General features: G+C 42.9%; 2 protein-coding genes across 3 annotated transcripts in view; one reads left to right on the top strand and one right to left on the bottom strand.

The window, feature by feature from the left end:
- IQCB1 (IQ motif containing B1) overlaps window positions 1-11,893 on the bottom strand; it is an 18,570-nt gene extending 6,677 nt beyond the window's left edge. Inside the window, exons 1-9 of one of the 2 annotated variants that reach the window (XM_075829048.1) lie at window positions 11,305-11,893; window positions 8,862-8,977; window positions 8,623-8,785; window positions 6,618-6,747; window positions 6,026-6,119; window positions 4,832-4,931; window positions 3,691-3,863; window positions 2,008-2,117; window positions 643-752 (exon numbers count right to left, since the gene is read on the bottom strand). In XM_075829048.1, the coding sequence (XP_075685163.1) occupies window positions 643-752; window positions 2,008-2,117; window positions 3,691-3,863; window positions 4,832-4,931; window positions 6,026-6,119; window positions 6,618-6,747; window positions 8,623-8,785; window positions 8,862-8,970 (989 nt within the window). In that variant the 5' untranslated portion in view covers window positions 8,971-8,977; window positions 11,305-11,893. The remainder of the gene's footprint in view (window positions 1-642; window positions 753-2,007; window positions 2,118-3,690; window positions 3,864-4,831; window positions 4,932-6,025; window positions 6,120-6,617; window positions 6,748-8,622; window positions 8,786-8,861; window positions 8,978-11,304) is intronic. The other variant, XM_075829047.1, reaches the window with a different exon arrangement.
- Window positions 11,726-23,487, top strand: EAF2 (ELL associated factor 2). The gene is made up of 6 exons (XM_075829049.1): window positions 11,726-11,924; window positions 14,155-14,249; window positions 19,952-20,088; window positions 20,523-20,668; window positions 21,468-21,857; window positions 23,080-23,487. Exons 1-6 carry the CDS (start codon window positions 11,822-11,824, stop codon window positions 23,124-23,126), a joined length of 918 nt encoding a protein of 305 aa, XP_075685164.1. The 5' UTR covers window positions 11,726-11,821; the 3' UTR covers window positions 23,127-23,487.

Below are 23,487 nucleotides of genomic sequence, written 5' to 3'. Positions count from 1 at the left end.
TTTGATGTGCGGCACGTCCTTTCATGAAGATAATAGCAGCGGTGCAGGACGGCCAGACTGCAGCCATTGTGTTGTGTAAGTGGCTACCGTCCTCCAATTTAGAAGCTGCGTCCGCCACTGGATTGAAGGGTTTGTCCCCTACTGGACAACTGATGACCTATTTACCAGATAGGTCATCAGTATATCATGGGTGCAGGTCCGACACCCAGGCCCCGCACCGTTAAGCCGCTCCGGTTGCCTCCAGACGTACATGCCGGAAGCAGTAGTCTACGACCACAGAATAGCGGCCGAGGTGCAGTACTGTATTCAAGTGAATAGGAGCAGAGCTGAAGTTCTGCAGCGAGGCCGCTATGCAACGTACGGCGCCAACTGCATCCAGCTCTGTACACTGCATAGTGTGCAATAACATCCGATGCCCGGAGGCCACCGGAGCACCAACGATATACTGATGACCGACCTGGTGTATTCAGTGGTCCCGTCGTGGACAACCCCTCTAACTACTGTAAAAATGCATAACACATATTTCTGATGTATGAGGACAGAAGCCTCAAACTCATAAAAGCTGATAAACGAATGCTGAATATTATAATGGATAATCCAGAACACCACGGTCCACGCGGCCGCCGCAGGCATTTCTTTTACCTAAAGCTCCTCTGTAGGGACGTCACAGCTCCGGGTAACTTCCTCATCCTCTTCCTGGTCTGAAATCCCCTCCACGCGGCTTGAATGGTGCCCGCAGCGCGGTGCAGTCTCTGCGCACAGGAGGTGGACATGTTACAATACTCGTCATAGGACGGATGAGAACAGTCAGGAACGCACAATGCAATCAGATATAGTTTGTTCTTAGTTACGCTGGGGGGAGATCGGCTCGGCCAAGCATGCCTGTTTATTTCTGTAGAGAAGGGACTGGCAGCGACTTATCTCCTACAAGAGATCAGGTACGGTGAAACCCAACATGCCCGATCCTTCATTCCGCTGTCATCTATCGTCAGGGGAGGGTCGGGAAACCCCCATACACATTAGCTGGTTGGCTTTCCCCACCAAAAGAGTCAGGTTCGGACAACTCTCATCTAATGGGTACGGTCTCCTTAAAATGTACAGAAGTTATAAAGGAAATAACACGTGAAATAAACCGGTGAGTTCAGCTCCTGCAGATCGTACACAGAGAAAGAAAAGGCATCAAATAGAGGGACGTACGAGATAAACGCCGGTCACTAACGGGCGCAGGCGCGGTCAGTAAATGAAGACTAAAAACCATGGGCAACCTCCACCCAAAACAGGGAGAAACATTTTGGGTACGTTTAGATATATTACGATTATTACAAATGTTGTATTTATTTTTTATTATTCACTTCCTCCAGTCGCCTCTTATCGGACCTTAAAAATCCGTAACTGTACAGACAGCCATTTGTAAAGCGTTCTATTAGGAGAATTTAAGTGAATAGAGGGGGGGGGGGGGGAGCACATTTATAAAACTGGAGAGCTGCTGGAAAACGTGACTCGTGTTGAGAAAGACTCATCGTCTCTATTGGAATCGTTAGATGGGTCGTGACTTCTATAGGACACCACGTGTAGTTTTATTTTCCTCCTGGCGGTGGGGGGGGGGGGGGGGTGTTTTCAGCCGCTAGCATTGATCGCGGGAGGTCCCAGCAGAACGGTTATAACCTACATGCGAATAGGAGAATCAGAACTAAGAACCGATATTAATCCATTGTCTAGTCTAAGGCAATCCAAACTTTACCCAACTCATCACTTCATGGAGATCGCTGACGAACGTCGACTTTGAGATGAGTTTGCAAACAATAAAATGCACAGGAATGGAATAATGCAAAGTTCTTATTTAGATGGAACGAGCCCTCCCCTGTATTTTACAGATATTCTAGTCCACCGCTCTGTAACCTGTGGCTCTTCAGCTGCAGTATAACTCCCAGCATGCCCTGTTATACACGTTGGGAGTTATTGTCTCACATCAGTCAGAAGTTGGAGTAGTTTATGTTTGTATTTTACCTGCAGCGCCTCCTGCTGGTAAGAGCCAGAATACAGAATGTCCAAGAGTCGACTGAGCTCGCGGCCAAAGCCTTTCCCGGTCCACTGCTTGCTCAACAGAGATCTGAGCCCTGCGGATAAATAATGTAGATCTAGTGTGGGTGAAGAATGAGACCCTGATACACATTATAAGCTGGTGGTGACCTGGAAAACACGGCAAATCATCAGTTCAGTAGAAAACAAGCTAGAAAGCAGCAACCAATCACAACAAGAAATAAATATAAATATATGAGGAGCCGATCCTATTTCTTTACTACAGTTGATATATAGATTCAGTCTATAGGATTGGCTCCTCATATGTATATTTATTTCTTGTTGTGATTGGTTGCTGCTTTCTAGCTTGTTTTGTACTGAGTGACTTTGTATATACAGGAGGACTTGTACTGATCTCAAGTTACTGCCTGTATTATACTCCAGAGCTGCACTCACTATTCTGCTGGTGGAGTCACTGTGTACATACATTACTTATCCTGCACTGATCCTGAGTTATATCCTGTATTATACTCCAGAGCTGCACTCACTATTCTGCTGGTGGAGTCGCTGTGTACATACATTACTTATCCTGTACTGATCCTGAGTTACATCCTGTATTATACTCCAGAGCTGCACTCACTATTCTGCTGGTGGAGTCACTGTGTACATACATTACATTACTTATCCTGTACTGATCCTGAGTTATGTCCTGTATTATACTCCAGAGCTGCACTCACTATTCTGCTGGTGGAGTCACTGTGTACATACATTACTTATCCTGTACTGATCTCGAGTTACATCCTGTATTATACTCCAGAGCTGCACTCACTGTTCTGCTGGTGGAGTCACTGTGTACATTACATTACTTATCCTGTACTGATCCTGAGTTACATCCTGTATTATACTCCAGAGCTGCACTCACTATTCTGCTGGTGGAATCACTGTTTACATACATTACATTACTTATCCTGTACTGATCCTGAGTTACATCCTGTATTATACTCCAGAGCTGCACTCACTATTCTGCTGGTGGAGTCACTGTGTACATACATTACATTACTTCTCCTGTACTGATCCTGAGTTACATCCTGTATTATACTCCAGAGCTGCACTCACTGTTCTGCTGGTGTAGTCACTGTGTACATTACATTACTTATCCTGAGTTATATCCTGTATTATACTCCAGAGCTGCACTCACTATTCTGTACTGAATGTACACAGTGACTCCACCAGCAGAATAGTGAGTGCAGCTCTGGAGTATAATACAGGATGTAACTCAGGACTAGTTCACGATTAGTAATCTGATGGATTTACAAAGTTACCTTATGTAAGTTAAACCTACGCTTTGAAGAAAAACTTAAAATTCACTTTGGCTCAAAATCTTAGTTTCCCCCAGCCCATTAGTCTTACCACTCCGGGCTCCCATTTCTGTGATATAATGGGTTGATCTATAGGACACAAGCCTGACTCCGGTGTCTCTGTGCTTGGCACTCAGGCTCTGCTGATGACATACACTAGTACAACTATTGCCGTAAGAGGGAGACACGTGACACAAGGAGATTGTCGGTGCCCAGTGAGAGTCTCATAATCGGGCAGATCACACTTTTTACTTCCTGGAAATGGGTGCTGGGTGAAGACTGATATAATCTCCAAATGACTCCTGTGAAGTACCTTTATATCGAGTGCCCACCATCTGCACTATATGAGCATTGGACTCCACCATCAGAAGCAGCGCCCGAGTCGCAGAACTGCCCGTCACGGGATTGGACGATGCAGAAAGTTTGTAAACCAGTTCATCCAGGATCGGATGCAGCGTCTCCTCTGGAATGTGATGCAGGATCGTGCTGGAAGTTAGAGGAACGCGGTTAATACCGGTCCAGCAGAACGAGCGCGGACGACTTCACACGGCGCTGCGCTTTTTCTGCAGTTATTTTGCACTCAGAGAACTGCAGTGTTTACATTTTATAAATGTGAATGAGATTTGTAAATTCTAAATCCCCATCCCCCACTGGCCAGAGAAATGCCCCATAAGTCTCTATGAGGAAAAAAAACCTGTCTATCGTTTATTATGGACCATTTTAGTCACTTGTTCAAAGGAATTCCCATTGAAAACAATGGGATCTGTTTACGGATTAGTTCCTCTCCAGCTTTTTACAGTAAGGACAGTGCGGTGTGAACCAACGTAAACCACGGCCACAGATCAGATCCCACGCTGCATTGTAACATATTCTGCATATTACGCAGGAAGCGCCTGCTCCGGTGCCTCGAGTGCACCCGCTGCCGTACTGGTGGAGCAGCTTTTTTCATGTATACGTTTACTAAAATACTGGCGCAGGATTCATCACTTCATTTTTACTAAACGAAGCCTGCCCGGGGTCCGTCCTCCAGAAGTCAGACTACTAGGCCCAGCCGAGTATAGAAAATCTGATCGGAATCTAATAAGAACTCAACGTTTTCTTGGCTCTTATGGAATTGGAAGCCCCCAAATGCCACACCTTGTCACAGCGGGTCAGCCACATCCCCCCCCTCTATATATTTACTTGTACAGCCAGAGAAACTCCAGATGTGTTTCTTAAAATAACGGATCTGTGGTTCCGAGCGGATACTACAACCAACATCCTATAATGAATCCCGCGCTGCAGCGTGGTCCGGACGTGCGGTGAATGGACGTCTATTATCTACGGTCAGATTTGCTTGTTTATCTGATCTATCCTCTGCACCGGCTACGTGAAATACAATCAGATAAGAGTGTCAGTCTTTTCTGCAGCGTTTTCATGTTTTATTCTAATGTCACTCAGCATTCATCTATTACCTGTCGGCGCGCAGGACGGCCTGAAGTACAGACATGACCGCCGTGCCGCTCTCCACATCATCCGTCATCAGTAACTGCAGGAAATGCTCCTGTCTGAGAACTGCAGATAAAGCCAAGAGATTCTCATATTATCACATGTTGTGTTCTCGGAGATGCCGGAGACACGGCGGCCTCGTGTATGAGCAGAGTTCTGGGTCAGAAGACGGAAAAATGCTGCAAACCCGCGACGGGTCTAATGAGCAGGATCGCTGCGTCTACACGCGACGGACCGCGCCGCCTCTCTACACGCGACGGACCGCGCCGCCTCTCTACACGCGACGGACCGCGCCGCCTCTCTACACGCGACGGACCGCGCCGCCTCTCTACACGCGACGGACCGCGCCGCCTCTCTACACGCGACGGACCGCGCCGCCTCTCTACACGCGACGGACCGGTCATAGGGTTATGGCGATACCAATTATGTATATTTTTTTTTATGTTTTACTACTTTTGCACAATAACAGCACATTTTATGGAGAAAAAATATATATTTGAACGTCGCCGCATTTCCAGAGAGATAACTTTCATTTTTCTGTTGAAGCAGCTGTACGTCCGCTTGTTTTTTGCAGAGTTTTTTTTGGGGTGGAAGGTATGGAAAAAAAATTAAAAGCAATACTTTTTTTTTTTAAATAAAGATTTATTTATTTTTCTTTAGTCCCACTGGGGGAGTTTACAGTGCAATCCCTTACGCTCAGTAGTAAGCGGACAGGTAATCTCTCTGGCCTAGCCTTTGGCACGGCATATTAGGCATTTAGCCATGTCTCTTTTCAAAAGAAAGTGAACGTTCTTCTCCGTACAGGACTTGTATGCGGAGGTCTAATTGCTTAAAGTTACAGACCAAAGACGGAGGCGGCACTACTGAGAGATTCTGATGACGTCCTCCAGTGTTGTCATAGTGACGCGGTGCGGAATTAGATCACCATCTATATTAATATCTGCATCCTGCAAGGCTGGAAAGGTGCAGGTATGAATGGACATTGATGTGGACGGTGATTTGGATCCACACCAAGTCTTCATGACCTGACAGCAATCAGAAGGGAACAGGTCATCAGATTCTCTCAGTAGATCTGGAGAAGGCCGCAGGACTATTCTTCTAACATGTTCGCCAACCCATCCCAATGTGGACACTATAATCTCCCGCACTGCGTGACTTACCGGGCTCCGCCAACTGTACGTGACCACTGAACAGCCAACACAGAGAATCCATCACCAGCCTGAAGCAGCGCAGCAGCTCTCCGCTCTCTTCATCCTTACACGGGAGAGGGAAAGGGACGTCACATGGAAATCGTAGAACTCATTTATAACCCCCAAAGCTCCAAGGCAAATCCCCATTGGTCAATAAACCTCTCGGCTTTGATTAACACATACAGATCTGAGGACTTGGGTGGTCCGACGTACAGACTGACAGTCACTATCATAGGCTGCAGGGATATTGCATCCATAGTGAGGTTATGTCATGTGGTCACCTATGGATGAAATGTCACTGCAGCCTCTGGATGATCAGGTCAAATGTATGCACGTGCTGCCTTATATTTACCGGCACACCAATATAACGCAGTCTACGGGTACACGGTGTATACAGGCCATAGGAGCAGCTTGATGGACACGTATGTGAGAACATCCCCTACAGCTGCACAACGACATCCACCATCAATCCGTGTCTACTTGATTTCTAACACTGACTTTCCTTCACGTTTTCTCTGCTCCCCAAGTCTTGTCATTCAGCTTTAGGACACGTAAAAAGTACCTTGACTGAGCGGATATATCTCGCTTGGATCCGTCTTCCCAGAACTAACATGTTCAGCGCGGCGGACGGCAGTAACTTCGAGTAAAAGTCGTCAGCATCGTTCTTGGGATCCAAACCAACACAACACTTACTAGAAGACGATAAGATGGAAGGTTAATTACAAATGTGACACATTACAGAGGAAACGTTTACTAGAACAGGAATGAATGCGGCATGTACGGGTCAACCTTCTCCGGTCCAACCAGGGATCAGATGCTGGGTGATAAAGGACAGATCATGAATGATCTCTGTAATGCGCCACTATATGTGAAGGAGCGTCAGTCAGCCTGATTGGGCGAGAGGAACTGCTCGTTTGCCACTAGATCCCTTTAGGACCCATTCACACGAACGGGAATCTCGTCCGTGTGCAGTGAATGGAAACCACGTACAGGACACTGACCTATTGAGGTTAACGGGTGCGTGAAAACCACACACAGCACACAATGCACATCCGTGTGTTGTGTGATTTGCACATCAATCCCATTGAAAAAAAAAGGACTCTTCGAGTGCGTGAAAAACACATGCCACTCGCAAAGCAGAGGCAACAACGCGACGCGCACAGACCAGATTTACGTGCTTTTTTTACGCACGTAAATCTGTCACGCTCGTGTGAATGTCTATAAACCTACAAAGGGAAAGAGGGGTCCCCCACAAAACAAGTAGACAATCTATAAGCACAGGGAACAGAGGACCCGAAGAAATATATAGAACTCCCAAGTATTGTAAAAATAGAAATCTTTATGAATGATTGAGATCAACAATACGTGGGATCACAGCAATGAATATATAGAAACTAGATAAAAGAGGTCACATGCGGAGGGCAAAGTCAGTAAGGTATAGATGTTAATATACCCAAGGGTTAACAGAGTAGACAACCAGAAAGATATAAAAGGAGACGACCCAACGTCATGCTGGAGGAAGGAGGGAAAGGCCGTGAGAGGTGGCAAAAAAAAGACCGCCTCAACACGCGTTTCACCTAAGACAGGCTTCGTCTTTGGTGAAACGCGAATCAACGCAGTTTTTTTTGCCACCTCTCACGGCCTTTCCCTCCTTCCTCCAGCAACACTTTGGGTCGTCTCCTTTTATATCTTTCTGGTTGTCTACTTAGCCATTAATTTGGTTGGTTCTTCATCCCACTTTATACATTTTTTGCTATATATATTCATTACTAGTGGTATTCTACTTATCATAAGTACATTTATGCATTGTAGCATTTAGCAATTGTGCATTTTGCATTGTAGCATTTTTGATGCATTAGTGGTGGGGTTGCGCATGGGACGCTATTTTTGAGATGGGCCGTTCTGTTAATCCTTGGGTATACACCAATCGCTAGAACGAAGCAGCTGAAGGTCTCGTGTCAGCGCTCGGCTGCTTCATGTCTGTTCGGCTGTTTCCAGAAAGAAATGTATCTGTGTACAGACTCAATAGAAAGTCTACGAGTCCGTACACAGATACATCGGCTTTCCGGAAAAAGCCGAACAGACACGAAGCGGCCGAGCGCTGACACGAGACCTTCAGCTGCTTAGTTCTAGCGATTGGTGGGGGTCTCAGTGCTGGGACCCCCACCTATCCAAACTACTGACATGTCAGAAGTTTGTCAAACGTTTAGCTGCACTTTGACGTCTGAAGCCGTGGTGGATGAGCATATGGTGCCTCTTGGCCAATCAAACTGAAGCACATTCATTTCCATACAGCGCATGCGTTCAATTGGTGCCTTGAATCTGGATTTGGGGAACTGATCAGCAATATCTCCTCCAGAAGACTCCCCTTTAGATTATCTAATAGACGCGCTTTCTTAAAGGGTCTGTCCTGGCGATAACTATATGACCGTGTGACGGGAAGAACGGAGTTCTGACCTTATAAAGACTTATTCTTAAAACAATCTGCAGATAACTTTGGATCTATTGAGATTTAAAAACAAAATGAAGCGACAGGGGAACTAGAAATATTTCGGGCGCTCGGTTACCTTAGGACATCCGCCAGAGCAGCGGCCGTCATCCAGCCGCCATCCACCCGGCCGTAATCCTGCTTTAGAACCAAAACGCAATACTGGACGAGGCCATAACTGTAGGCGTCCTCCTTGAGTTTCTGCAGTTCTCGACTTCCAGACGCTGCACTTTTCAGTAGATCTGGAGACAAAGATGTTGATTATTCAGTGTAAGGAACATAAAGGGGTTGGGGTACAGGCGGGGTCCGAACGCTCACCCCTCATGTTCAGCAGCAGGACAGGGTCCGAGCCGTTGCTGCTCTCCGTCAGCTTCGACGCCAGCTCCAGGATCCTGCGGTCTGCGCGCTGTGCCGCGTTCTCACTCATCCTTCTCCTGTAAAGCAACGAGCGTGCCAATAACGTAACATCGCGTGCACATCGGGGCTTTACATCGGGAGGATTTCCAGACATACGCCGCCGTAGAGACAATCACGTGCCGCCCACAAACTTCCATTACAAATAACATTAACGCACGCTATACATTATTTCGCTGGATGCCGCTCTATAGAATAGCGCAGTCGACTACACTTTATCATACAGCTAAAAAAAAGTTATACCAATGTTTACCAGCCCGACAGATGCCACGAGGAAAATCTTTTGGCATCTACCGTGTGAATGGGGCCCTATGGATATGTCCGGCGCAGTCATCAAGAGCTTCCCTGACATACGCTGAACCGATGCTGCAGACAGTGTGAATAGACCCAAAGACTGCTGTCCGGCTTTACTGCCACTGAACCCCAATACTGTGACACCTCACAAGATGGGGGTCTTCTCTGTACCCCTCCTCCTATAGCGGAGCTGTTGACACCGTTCAGAGCGGAGAAGCACAGTGTAGTCCTGGCTTGGTGTCACGTAAGGCTCTGTCCACACCTATACATGAAAACCTGATGTGATGGATGATAAAACTCTCCCCCATCACATCAGTTTTTTCATCTTTTTGGACTAATTTGAAAGGGGTCTTCCGGATAATCAATGAAGTTATGCAACTTTCTCATAAAACTTATTTCAATTTCTCTCCATTTTTAAGATCTCTGCTGGCTGTCAGCACCAGAAAAATGTCTTTTTTACACGCAGAGGCTGAAAACCTGTCCTGACCTAGTCCTGCTCACACAGTTGAAGGCTTGTTACAGTGTATCAGTCTAGGCAATTCCCTGTGAGTGAGCTCAACTTGACTCCAGACTGATACAATGTAACTATCCAAACAGGAGAGAAACATTTGTGCTATTCACGTGTTGATCTCAGAGAAGTTTGTATATACTGGATACACTGTAACAAACCCCCAGCTGTGAGAAGTATTACATAGTTACATAGCTTGAAAAAAAATCGGTCCTTCAGGTTCAGCCTTTCTCAATAAATTACCTGTCACTCGTTGCTCAATTAGTTAGAACCCTCAATGCAATTCGTCAGTAAATAATCATCTCGCCTTTTTTTACACGCTGACATAGTATCTGCCATCACTACCTCCTGGGGTCAGGCATTCCAGTGTGACTGCTCGAACTGTAAAGAACCCTTTCCTATATTGATGTCTGAAACATCTTCCACATGCAATGGGTGTCCCTTGGTCCTCTGTAGAGTCCTCGGAAGGAACAGATAAGTGCTAGTTCTCTGCACTGACCACACATCTACTTATACATGTTAATAAGATCCCCTCTAAGACGTCTTCATTCCAAGCTGAACAAGACCAATTTCTCCAGCCTTTCATTGTAAGCGACGCCTCCCATCACATGTAATAATCTCGTTGCCGCCTTTGAACCCTCTCCAGTTCTCCTGTGTCCTTTTTACAATGTGGAGCCCAAAACTGAATTCCATATTCTAGATGTGGCCTTACAAGGGATTTATAGAGGAGGTAATATGTCATTTATAGGGGGGGGGGGGGTAATATTACATTTGAATCCCGGGTTTTTACCACTCTTTTTATACACCCTGAAATCCTCTTTGCTTTAGCAGCTGCTGCCTGACATTGAGCGCTGCTCAGCTTATTTGTTACCAGAATCCCCAGGTCCTTCTCTTGTTCCGTTATCTCCAGTTTTATTCCATTTAATGTATATGAATTCATGCTATTATTGCGTCCTAAGTGCATTACTTTACATTTATCAACAGTAAACTTCATCTGCCATGTTTCTGCCCGGGCTGCAGCTTATCGAGATCTTTATGTCGGTTATTAGAATCTCCAACTCGTCCATTTTACTCGCAAGACTTCTTGCATTCGCCAGCATACCTTACCCCATCTTAGGTCCGTATTTATTCCTAGTCACCTCCCTACTCGGTCTGCTAACCCCAGCCCCACTAAATCCCCATTATCCCCTTCTCTATCCCAGTCCCCTATCTAACCCCGCTTGTGTATCTCCACCCTCCCTATTAGGTGAGGTTAGGTTTTCAGCCTCTGAATTTAAACATAAATGTTCTCATTCAATGACAGCAAGCAGAGATCTTAAAATTCGTTACAGAACGGTTAGCGATACCAGGATTGAGCGTGCACGTGATGTGGCAGGTTGCTATGGGCAGCATCACGTTTTGCTGATAAGATTTTACTAATAACGATCCCCCCACAAAAAAAAAAGCTCCGTGACTGCTGCGCCCCCGGGGTCGGTCTGGACCTGGTGCCCGACCTCCACACAGTAAAGGACCCATCACTAGCGCCCCCTTAACCCCAGGACTTACACCGGCTCTCTGAATGACCGACCAAACTCCACACGTCGCCTAGCAACCAAAAACCACCTCTAGACAGGCTTCTTTCTTCCGCAAGGCCTTGGACGCACTGCATTCTGGGACATTAAATAGCTTCGTCACCGCTGGGCTGGGTACAGTGTCCAGTTTCCGGCTCTGAAACCATAGAGGTGTATTTGTTTATCTGTTCCTCTACGTACGGAAACCATCTTGGCTATGATGGAGAGTTAGTCTCTGGATTTATGGTAGTCTGAAAGATGGCCGCTGCGCTTAGGACACATTTATTACACAATATGTATTCCCTATATTCTCCAAAGAAAGCAACTAAAGGGAGAGAGGCGGGCCTAACGTTTGACGTCGTTATTATAGCGAATCAGGGTGTCCTGCTTTCCCGAGGGACCAATGAATAGCGCCGCTATAGTCAGAGGCCCCGCCCTCTAGTGCTTGGCGAGCGGTGGCCGGCTGGCTTAGGGTAGATGTACGGGGCTGGCTGCGCTGTGGGGTCGCCGGGATGAATGGTGCCGCCTGTTCCCTGTTTGATACCAAGGAGCGGGTGCTGAAGCTCGGGGAGAGCTTCGAGAAGCAGCCGCGGTGCGGATTCCACACTATCCGATGTGAGGAGGGATCGGGGGAGGATAGTGACAGCTTGTACTTGCTGCGCGACGTTGTCAGGTCTCGTCACAGCTGTGGGGGAGGGGGTTATCTGACATTAGGGGCTTAGAGGGGAGGGGGGCACTGTCTTGTCTTGAGGAGTCCCCGGTATGGGCGAGGGGGGGGAGGTTAAATAACAAAATAGTAAAGTTTTAAATATCCTCGTCACTAAGATGCGGTGACAATATCCTGCGATTCTCTTATACCTGAGATGTTGTCCCCTCTTAATTGGAGCGCCAGGATCTCCATGACATGATTATCGGAGAATGTGTTGTCAGGACGTGTTTTACAGCATCTCCAAGTAAAGAAGAAAATTACCATTCACTGAAAGCAAGCAGAGATCTTGAATATGGTGAAACAGTCTATTAGGCTTTACGCACACATCCGTGACCTTTTATATGGTGGTGGACTGCACTAGGAAGGCTTTGGCGTGAGGTCTGTTTTTTTTTTTTTTTTTTTAAATAGACCAGTAAATATAATGGGAGGGAAGGACCGGGATGGGACCTGCTCCGAGTTTTGTGGATCGGGCGCACAGATTTAAAAAAACAAAAATAATATCTGATGTGTGCATGAGGCCCGAGAAACTTTCAGAACTTTTTCATGATTCAGCTTTATGTACAGAAGACAGGACGCTGGCCCTTTAAACCAAACCTCATCTTCCATTCACTGCCAGCAATGGTCTGTACTCTGACGTTATAGCAACTGAAAAACCCTACAAAATCCGGGCGTCACGGCTGTGTGACTCCAGCTTGAGATGTGACCTGCAGCCAGGAAGCAGCTGTGCGCCCCCCCAGCTATGTCACTACGTGACTTGTCCCCTGACAGCCCCCAAAAATAGCTTCCTGCCGAGGCTGAAACTCCACGCCTGACCGAATGTTCCTCGCAGCTGAGGGTTTGTTACAATTGTATAAGGTGCTGGGACTGAATACTGCAGCAGAACAAATCTCCCTCCTGTCAAAATTGTTACATTTAACCTGCACTAATACACTGTAACAAACACTCCAGCAGTGCTCGACTAGATCTAACAATTTTTTTTTAATAGGCTGGATAAGCAAAAACATACATTCGCTGACAGCAAGCAGGTGTCTTGAAAACAGTGAAGAATTGATACAAAGTGTGTGTTTCAGAAAGTTTCTTATACAATGATGAAGCTTTACGTACGGGAGACGTTCTGCTGGATTCCTGTTACCGGAAAGCAGTGCATTATGGGAGCTCAATGACCGGGGATGACCTCTCCCTGTCCATTCAGATTCATTAGGGTTGCGCAGGATTTGAAAAACACATTCTTCTAGAACAGCGCCACACCTGTACATGTGCGGTATTGTCGCTCATGTCTATTCTGAATGAGGCTGAGCTGTAATGCCGCACACAACCTGTGGATAGGTGTGGCGCTGTTCATTGAAGAAAGCCACCCTGTTTTGTAATCCTGCGCCACCCCTTTAATGCTCCTGAATTGTGACATTAGTGAAGCGTCCGCAGTGTTTGTGTTACTGTTAGGGTATGTTCACACGGCCTATTTACGGACGTAATTCGGGCGTTTTTGCCCCGAATTACGTCCGAAAATAGCGCCTCAATAGCGCTGACAAACATCTGCCCATTGAAAGCAATGGGCAGACGTTTGTCAGTTCACACGAGGCGTAATTTACGCGCCGCTGTCAAAAGACGGCGCGTAAATAGACGCCCGCGTCAAAGAAGTGACCTGTCATTCTTTGGCCGTAATTGGAGCCGTTAGTCATTGACTCCAATGAATAGCAGCGCCAATTACGCCTGTAATTGACGCGGCGTTCAAGCGCCTGCACATGCCGTTACGGCTGATTTTACGGGGATGTTTTCAGGCTGAAACATCCCCGTAATTTCAGCCGTTACGGACGCCCTCGTGTGAACATACCCTTAAAGGTAATGGCGTTGTCTGTGCTGCGTTCTCCCTCTTGTAGGGCAGCGTTCCTGTTTACAGTTATCCCGATGCACATTGGCCCGTGGCCACCATTACTGCTGACGTCAGTGGCTCTCGAATCCCTTGTGAAAAGAACCCGAACATTCCCAGCCCTAAATATCAGCCGACTGTGACCTCCGGCAGCGATGCCGTGACCTGGGGGGGGGGCACCAATAAACTGGGGTGACCCCTCCCTGTCTATTATTGATCCTGATCCCCCATCGTACTGCGCAGCATAATCAATTCTTTATCTTCTCTAGATGATTTCAAGCCGGCGTCCATAGACACAACATGTGAGGGAGACCTGGAGGTGGGGAAGGGGGAGCAAGTGACCATCACCCTGCCCAACCTAGAGGTACGAGATCTGTCCTAATATTACTGGTTAAAGGGCAACTCTTATACTATAGGGGGCAGTATTATAGTAGTTATATTCTTGTATATAGGGGGCAGTATTATAGTAGTTATATTCTTGTATATAGGAGCAGTATTATAGTAGTTATATTCTTGTATATAGGAGTAGTATTATAGTAGTTATATTCTTGTATATAGGAGCAGTATTATAGTAGTTATATTCTTGTATATAGGAGGCAGTATTATAGTAGTTATATTCTTGTATATAGGAGCAGTATTATAGTAGTTATATTCTTGTATATAGGGGCAGTATTATAGTAGTTATATTCTTGTATATAGGGGCAGTATTATAGTAGTTATAGTCTTGTATATAGGGGGCAGTATTATAGTAGTTATATTCTTGTATATAGGGGCAGTGTTATATTCTTGTATATAGGGGCAGTATTATAGTAGTTATGTTCTTGTATATAGGGAGCAGTATTATAGTAGTTATATGCTTGTATATAGAGGGGAGTATTATAGTAGTTATATTCTTGTATATAGGAGCAGTATTATAGTAGTTATATTCTTGTATATAGGGGCAGTATTATAGTAGTTATATTCTTGTATATAGGGGGCAGTATTATAGTAGTTATATTCTTGTATATAGGAGCAGTATTATAGTAGTTATATTCTTGTATATAGGGGCAGTATTATAGTAGTTATATTCTTGTATATAGGGGGCAGTATTATAGTAGTTATATTCTTGTATATAGGGGGCAGTATTATAGTAGTTATATTCTTGTATATAGGGGGCAGTATTATAGTAGTTATATTCTTGTATATAGGGGCAGTATTATAGTAGTTATATTCTTGTATATAGGGGAAGTATTATAGTAGTTATATTCTTGTGTATAGGGGCAGTATTATAGTAGTTATATTCTTGTATAATAGGGGCAGTATTATAGTAGTTATATTCTTGTATATAGCAGCAGTATTATAGTAGTTATATTCTTGTATATAGGAGGTAGTATTATAGTAGTTATATTCTTGTATATAGGGGGCAGTATTATAGTAGTTATATTCTTGTATATAGGGGGCAGTATTATAGTAGTTATATTCTTGTATATAGGGGGCAGTATTATAGTAGTTATATTCTTGTATATAGGGGGCAGTATTATAGTAGTTATATTCTTGTATATAGGGGGCAGTATTATAGTAGTTATATTCTTGTATATAGGGGGCAGTATTATAGTAGTTATATTCTTGTATATAGGGGGCAGTATTATAGTAGTTATTCTTGTATATAGGGGGCAGTATTATAGTAGTTATATTCTTGTATATAGGGGGCAGTATTATAGTAGTTATATTCTTGTATATAGGGGGCAGTATTATAGTAGTTATATTCTTGTATATAGGAGCAGTATTATAGTAGTTATATTCTTGTATATAGGGGGCAGTATTATAGTAGTTATATTCTTGTATATAGGGGGCAGTATTATAGTAGTTATATTCTTGTATATAGGGGGCAGTATTATAGTAGTTATATTCTTGTATATAGGGGGCAGTATTATAGTAGTTATATTCTTGTATATAGGGGGCAGTATTATAGTAGTTATATTCTTGTATATAGGAGGCAGTATTATAGTAGTTATATTCTTGTATATAGGGGGCAGTATTATAGTAGTTATATTCTTGTATATAGGAGGCAGTATTATAGTAGTTATATTCTTGTATATAGGAGGCAGTATTATAGTAGTAATATTCTTGTATATAGGGGGCAGTATTATAGTAGTTATATTTTTGTATATAGGAGCAGTATTATAGTAGTTATATTTTTGTATATAGGGAGCAGTATTATAGTAGTTATATTCTTGTATATAGAGGCAGTATTATAGTAGTTATATTCTTGTATATAGGGGCAGTATTATAGTAGTTATATTCTTGTATATAGGAGCAGTATTATAGTAGTTATATTCTTGTATATAGGAGCAGTATTATAGTAGTTATATTTTTGTATATAGGGAGCATTATTATAGTAGTTATATTCTTGTATATAGAGGCAGTATTATAGTAGTTATATTCTTGTATATAGGAGCAGTATTATAGTAGTTATATTCTTGTATATAGGAGCAGTATTATAGTAGTTATATTCTTGTATATAGGGGGCAGTATTATAGTAGTTATATTCTTTTATATAGGGGCAGTATTATAGTAGTTATATTCTTGTATATAGGGGCAGTATTATAGTAGTTATATTCTTGTATATAGGGGGCAGTATTATAGTAGTTATATTGTATATAGGGGCAGTATTATAGTAGTTATATTCTTGTATATAGGGGCAGTATTATAGTAGTTATATTCTTGTATATAGGAGCAGTATTATAGTAGTTATATTGTATATAGGGGCAGTATTATAGTAGTTATATTCTTGTATATAGGGGGCAGTATTATAGTAGTTATATTGTATATAGGGGCAGTATTATAGTAGTTATATTCTTGTATATAGGGGCAGTATTATAGTAGTTATATTCTTGTATATAGGGGCAGTATTATAGTAGTTATATTCTTGTATATAGGGGCAGTATTATAGTAGTTATATTCTTGTATATAGGGGGCAGTATTATAGTAGTTATATTCTTGTATATAGGAGCAGTATTGTAGTAGTTATATTCTTGTATATAGGAGCAGTATTGTAGTAGTTATATTCTTGTATATAGGGAGCATTATTGTAGTAGTTATATTCTTGTATATAGAGGCAGTATTATAGTAGTTATATTCTTGTATATAGGAGCAGTATTATAGTAGTTATATTCTTGTATATAGGAGCAGTATTATAGTAGTTATATTCTTGTATATAGGGGGCAGCATTATAGTAGTTATATTCTTGTATATAGGAGCAGTATTATAGTAGTTATATTCTTGTATATAGGGGGCAGCATTATAGTAGTTATATTCTTGTATATAGGGGTAGTATTATAGTAGTTATATTCTTGTATATAGGGGTAGTATTATAGTAGTTATATTCTTGTATATAGGGGGCAGCATTATAGTAGTTATAGTCTTGTATATAGGGAGCAGTATTATAGTAGTTATAGTCTTGTATATAGGGGTAGTATTATAGTAGTTATAGTCTTGTATATAGGAGGCAGTATTATAGTAGTTATATTCTTGTATATAGGGGTCAGTATTATAGTAGTTATATTCTTGTATATAGGAGCAGTATTATAGTAGTTATATTCTTTTATATAGGGGCAGTATTATAGTAGTTATAGTCTTGTATATAGGAGGCAGTATTATAGTAGTTATATTCTTGTATATAGAGGTCAGTATTATAGTAGTTATATTCTTGTATATAGGGAGCAGTATTATAGTAGTTATATTCTTGTATATAGGGAGCAGTATTATAGTAGTTATATTCTTGTATATAGGGGTAGTATTATAGTAGTTATATTCTTGTATATAGGGGTAGTATTATAGTAGTTATATTCTTGTATATAGAGAGCAGTATTATAGTAGTTATAGTCTTGTATATAGGGAGCAGTATTATAGTAGTTATATTCTTGTATATAGGGACAGTGTTATAGTAGTTATATTCTTGTATATAGGGAGCAGTGTTATAGTAGTTATATTCTTGTATATAGGGAGCAGTATTATAGTAGTTATATTCTTGTATATAGGGAGCAGTGTTATAGTAGTTATATTCTTGTATATAGGGAGCAGTATTATAGTAGTTATATTCTTGTATATAGGGGCAGTATTATAGTAGTTATATTCTTGTATATAGGGGGCAGTATTATAGTAGTTATATTCTTGTATATATGGGGCAGTATTATAGTAGTTATATTCTTGTATATAGGGGGCAGTATTATAGTAGTTATATTCTTGTATATAGGGGGCAGTATTATAGTAGTTATATTCTTGTATATAGGAGCAGTATTATAGTAGTTATATTCTTGTATATAGGGGGCAGTATTATAGTAGTTATATTCTTGTATATAGGGGGCAGTATTATAGTAGTTATATTCTTGTATATAGGGGCAGTATTATAGTAGTTATATTCTTGTATATAGGAGCAGTATTATAGTAGTTATATTCTTGTATATAGGAGCAGTATTATAGTAGTTATATTCTTGTATATAGGAGCAGTATTATAGTAGTTATATTCCTGTATATAGGAGCAGTATTATAGTAGTTATATTCTTGTATATAGGGGGTCAGTATTATAGTAGTTATATTCTTGTATATAGGAGGGAGTATTATAGTAGTTATATTCTTGTATATAGAGGGCAGTATTATAGTAGTTATATTCTTGTATATAGGGGTAGTATTATAATAGTTATATTCTTGTATATAGGGGCAGTATTATAGTAGTTATATTCTTGTATATAGGAGCAGTATTATAGTAGTTATATTCTTGTATATAGGAGCAGCATTATAGTAGTTATATTCTTGTATATAGGGGGCAGTATTATAGTAGTTATATTCTTGTATATAGGGGCAGTATTATAGTCGTTATATTCTTGTATATAGGGGCAGTATTATAGTAGTTATATTCTTGTATATAGGGGCTGTATTATAGTAGTTATATTCTTGTATATAGGGAGCAGTATTATAGTAGTTATATTCTTGTATATAGAGGCAGTATTATAGTAGTTATATTCTTGTATATAGGAGCAGTATTATAGTAGTTATATTCTTGTATACAGGGGGCAGTATTATAGTAGTTATATTCTTGTATATAGGGGCAGTATTATAGTAGTTATATTCTTGTATATAGGGGCAGTATTATAGTAGTTATATTCTTGTATATAGGAGCAGTATTATAGTAGTTATATTCTTGTATATAGGGAGCAGTATTATAGTAGTTATATTCTTGTATATAGAGGCAGTATTATAGTAGTTATATTCTTGTATATAGGAGCAGTATTATAGTAGTTATATTCTTGTATATAGTAGGCAGTATTATAGTAGTTATATTCTTGTATATAGGGGGCAGTATTATAGTAGTTATATTCTTGTATATAGGGGGGGCAGTATTATAGTAGTTATATTCTTGTATATAGGAGCAGTATTATAGTAGTTATATTCTTGTATATAGGAGGCAGTATTATAGTAGTTATATTCTTGTATATAGGGGCAGTATTATAGTAGTTATATTCTTGTATATATGGGGCAGTATTATAGTAGTTATATTCTTGTATATAGGGGCAGTATTATAGTAGTTATATTCTTGTATATAGGAGCAGTATTATAGTAGTTATATTCTTGTATATAGGAGGCAGTATTATAGTAGTTATATTCTTGTATATAGGGGCAGTATTATAGTAGTTATATTCTTGTATATATGGGGCAGTATTATAGTAGTTATATTCTTGTATATAGGGGCAGTATTATAGTAGTTATATCCTTGTATATAGGAGCAGTATTATAGTAGTTATATTCTTGTATATAGGGGCAGTATTATAGTAGTTATATTCTTGTATATATGGGGCAGTATTATAGTAGTTATATTCTTGTATATAGGGGCAGTATTATAGTAATCCTGTACATAGAGGATGGTAGTTTGACCTGTGTAAGTTTTTTTTCTTATTAATGTATAATATCTGCTCTGAGGATGTTGGGAGTCCCTGTTTTAGTCCTTTCTCATGTATTTCTTTACTTTCTGTGCTCTTCTAGGGTGTGAATATTTTCCTTTTTGTTCGTTACTTTGCTCCTTGATTTTAGGGCTCCACTGCTCCTGTCACTGTATTTAAAGGCCCGAAGCGGCCCTACCTGCGGGAATGCATCCTGATAGTGAACCATGACACCGGCGAGTGCCGCCTGGAGAAGTTGAGCAGTAATATCAGTGTGAAGAAGACCAGGTATGGTGTCTGATGGTTAGATTGTGGGTTTTCGGTAGTATTTCTGGGGGCGCAGGTTTTTCTGGTTCTCGTCAGCGGCTTCCAGTCCAGTGTACAGGGAGTTTCCCTTCCTGCGGTTTGTGCTTCTTGATCCTTCATAGAGATATTTCTATCATGGGTCTTCGCTGGGGTCTCCCCTCATCACTAGGGAAGCCCTGTGCCTCTTGTAGGGGGTTCTCTGCTTTGGACCTTTCCTCCGTGTTTGTTGTCTGACAAAAAGCGGATTATGATGTTTTTTCCTGCCGGGACCCCCCCCCCCCCCCCCTCCAGTAACGCATAATGAGATAAAAGGATTTTTGAGAGTTTACTTTCTAAACCAGAAATCCCCTACAAAGGTGTGAGAACAGATCGGCTAGTGAACGTTTCCAGATTTTATCATTTGTCTTTAATTGCAGAGCTGAAGGGAGCAGCAAGATCCAGTCCCGCATCGAGCAGCAGCAGCAACAGATGAGAAATGCCAGCAAGACTCCAACCAGCGGCAAAACCTCCTCCCCCCTGGGAAAACTGTCCCCCACTTCTCCACTGGATGACATAGAGCGAGGTACCGTGACTGCCTATAACATTCTACACGATGTATAAATATGCCGCAGACTTCACCCCTCACACTACACTATTCCCCGTCCGCCGTCACCCAGACGTCTCATCAGTGTAGAAGAACCTGGTCCCACAGAATGAGCCGTGTGCACACCTCATAACCTCTTACAACCATCCACGTTCAACTGGTGTAACTTTATAAACTTCTCATCTTAGACTGTTCCTGAGATTCTGTTCTCAGATTTATGGTTTGGTAAATGTAAGTTTATTAATTAAGCAGAAACGCAAAGTGACTCTATAGAAGCTATATAGATCTCTATATGTAGTGAGCTCCCTCTAGTGGTGACTACAGGCAGCAGAATGTTATCATGTAACTCTATGGGAACTGTATATATCTGTATGTAGTGAGCTCCCCCTAGTGGTGGCTGCAGGCAGCAGAACCTTTCATGTAACTTTACGGGAGCTGTATATATCTTTGCGCTCCCCCTAGTGGTGGCTGCAGGCAAGCGGTGTGACATAATCAGTTCAGTGCCAGGTCCCCTCACCAGGCCTCTTGGCCTTCACATGATCGGTCTGTATAGTTGGGACATCTCTGGCTCTGTATTTGAATAGACACAATGTAACTTAAACTAAGTAAGGAATCTGAACAATCTAACATTTTGTCTGGATTTAACCCTTTACATGAAAGTTTAGAGGTCAGAGGTTTCCGGGAGATTCCAGATATTTCGCTCTTTCTGCCGTGTTTTAGTTTTATTCCCGGTGGCGCAGGAACATTTCCTACATCTTGTCTTCTGTCTGTTTCGCAGAGCTGATGGCGGAGGCCAGTGTTATCAACCAGATGAACAGCTCCGACAGTTCATCAGAGTCCAAGAGTTCATCATCCTCCAGCAGTGACAGCTCCAGCGACTCTGAGGATGAGGGGAACAAATCTTCATCACGCTCGTCCGCCCCGCCGCAGCAGCAGTCCTCGTCCGCCCCGCCGCAGCAGCAGTCCTCGTCCGCCCCGCCGCAGCAGCAGTCCTCGTCCGCCCCGCCGCAGCAGCAGTCCTCGTCCGCCCCGCCGCAGCAGCAGTCCTCGACCGCCCCGCCGCAGCAGCAGTCCTCGTCCGCCCCGCAGCAGCAGCAGTCCTCGTCCGCCATGGAGAGCGGGAACAACAAGTCTCAAGATGGCGGCAAGCAGCTGATGAGCACTCTGAGTACGTGTTACCGGGAACTGACCACAAGCCTAGAAATGACCGTTTAAAGGGGTGACGTATAAATGTTATTTGCAGGTCAATAGTACGAGCGCCTCATGAGGTCACACGTCCTATTAGAATATCATGTAGATACCGGAGGGGGGAGTCTCGGGCTCTGCAGTCGTCATTAATCGCGGTTTAAAAGCTACAACCCTTCCCCCGTCCCTACATATCTAGTAAAAGCTGCAATATTAGATTAGGACGTGATTGTGGGAGCCGCTCGCTGCTCGTTCTATGGCCCCGCGTTATTTACTGCCCCTTACGGCAGATGTCTGGTTGTCGATAGTCGCCGGATAACTGCGCTCCTCTGTAGTAAATTGGCGCTTTGTATTATGGTGGGTTCTCCTCCTGACCCCCAAAACAGAAAGGCATGCAGTCAGTTAATAGGGTGTCAGTTATAGAGCCGGAAGCAAAGTAAAACCCAACTACCCCCATAAATCCGCGTTCACGCCGTCCGGCTGATCACGGTTTTTGCACGCGCTCTGGGAACGTTTTGCCACAAGCTTATTATAGTAGAAGTGGAGAAAGCGGCGATCCCGTCCTGCAACGCTGCTCCTGTCTTGGCGATCTTTTTTTGTGCAGCTTTGACCTTGGATAAATGTCGGACGTTGCGAGGACGCCGGGTGATGTCAATTCTGTGCAGCAGGAAACCTCCGTCGTTCTCTTATCTCCATCGCAGTTGTAGTGGCCGCGCCCAGATCCCCGACCAGAGGCTTTATCTGCTGCCGTAGACTCCAGTACATCCACTGCTGGGACAATCCTATCATGTCAGAGCCGACGCTCCACCTCGTGGTCACCTCACGTTTTATGGGGATACATTGTAACCTGAGTATATCAGCAGATTATGATCATGCAATGGAAATCTCCGATGAGGGGATCAGTGAGGCCCAGGCATTGAGACCGCCGCTGATCTCTAGAGCATTGCACATCCCGTCAGCTTCCCTCAGGAGAGACTGGCGGTCGTTAGTTTATTCTTGTTACAGCTCCCCCTAGAGGTAGCCCTGTGTATATCTTAAACCTGAATGTCGGATGCAGAAGTTAATAATTGATATGTTTATTTTTTTATGAACGTCGGGCCGGTTTGTTGCCGGTTTATGGCGCTCTTACACAGCCTTGGTTTTCTTTGCGTTGCCGCTGTGTGTTCGCGGTCTGACATAATGAATGTGATTTCTTTGTTTTTCAGGGAATGACCTGCAGCTGAGTGAGTCGGGCAGTGACAGCGATGACTGAGCCCCAGAGCTGACGCTTCACTGCCCTTAGTCTCTACATGTTTTGCACTAATGGTTAATGACTTAGGTGACTGTTCCGATCAGACCTCGGTGCCGCGCCTGAGGGGTCGGCCGCCGCTGCTCTCCCCACCTGCCGCCTTCTGCAATCACTGCCGCTTATCACTCGAGGACCAGAGTTGTGCTGCAGGTTTTTTTTCCTTTATATTTCGTTTTATTGACGATTATAAAGCAAAACACAGAACAACCTCAGTCCCCGGTGAAGAGGAGTAAAGTCAGTATTTCTTCTTCCATATATATATATTATAATAATTTTTTCTAACTGGGAAAAAAAAAACAAGGTGCAATAAAATCTAAAAATCTCA

Source organism: Rhinoderma darwinii, chromosome 6 (genome assembly GCF_050947455.1).
Source record: "Rhinoderma darwinii isolate aRhiDar2 chromosome 6, aRhiDar2.hap1, whole genome shotgun sequence".
Taxonomy (NCBI): domain Eukaryota; kingdom Metazoa; phylum Chordata; class Amphibia; order Anura; family Rhinodermatidae; genus Rhinoderma; species Rhinoderma darwinii.
This window is presented reverse-complemented; position numbering and strand designations above follow the sequence as displayed.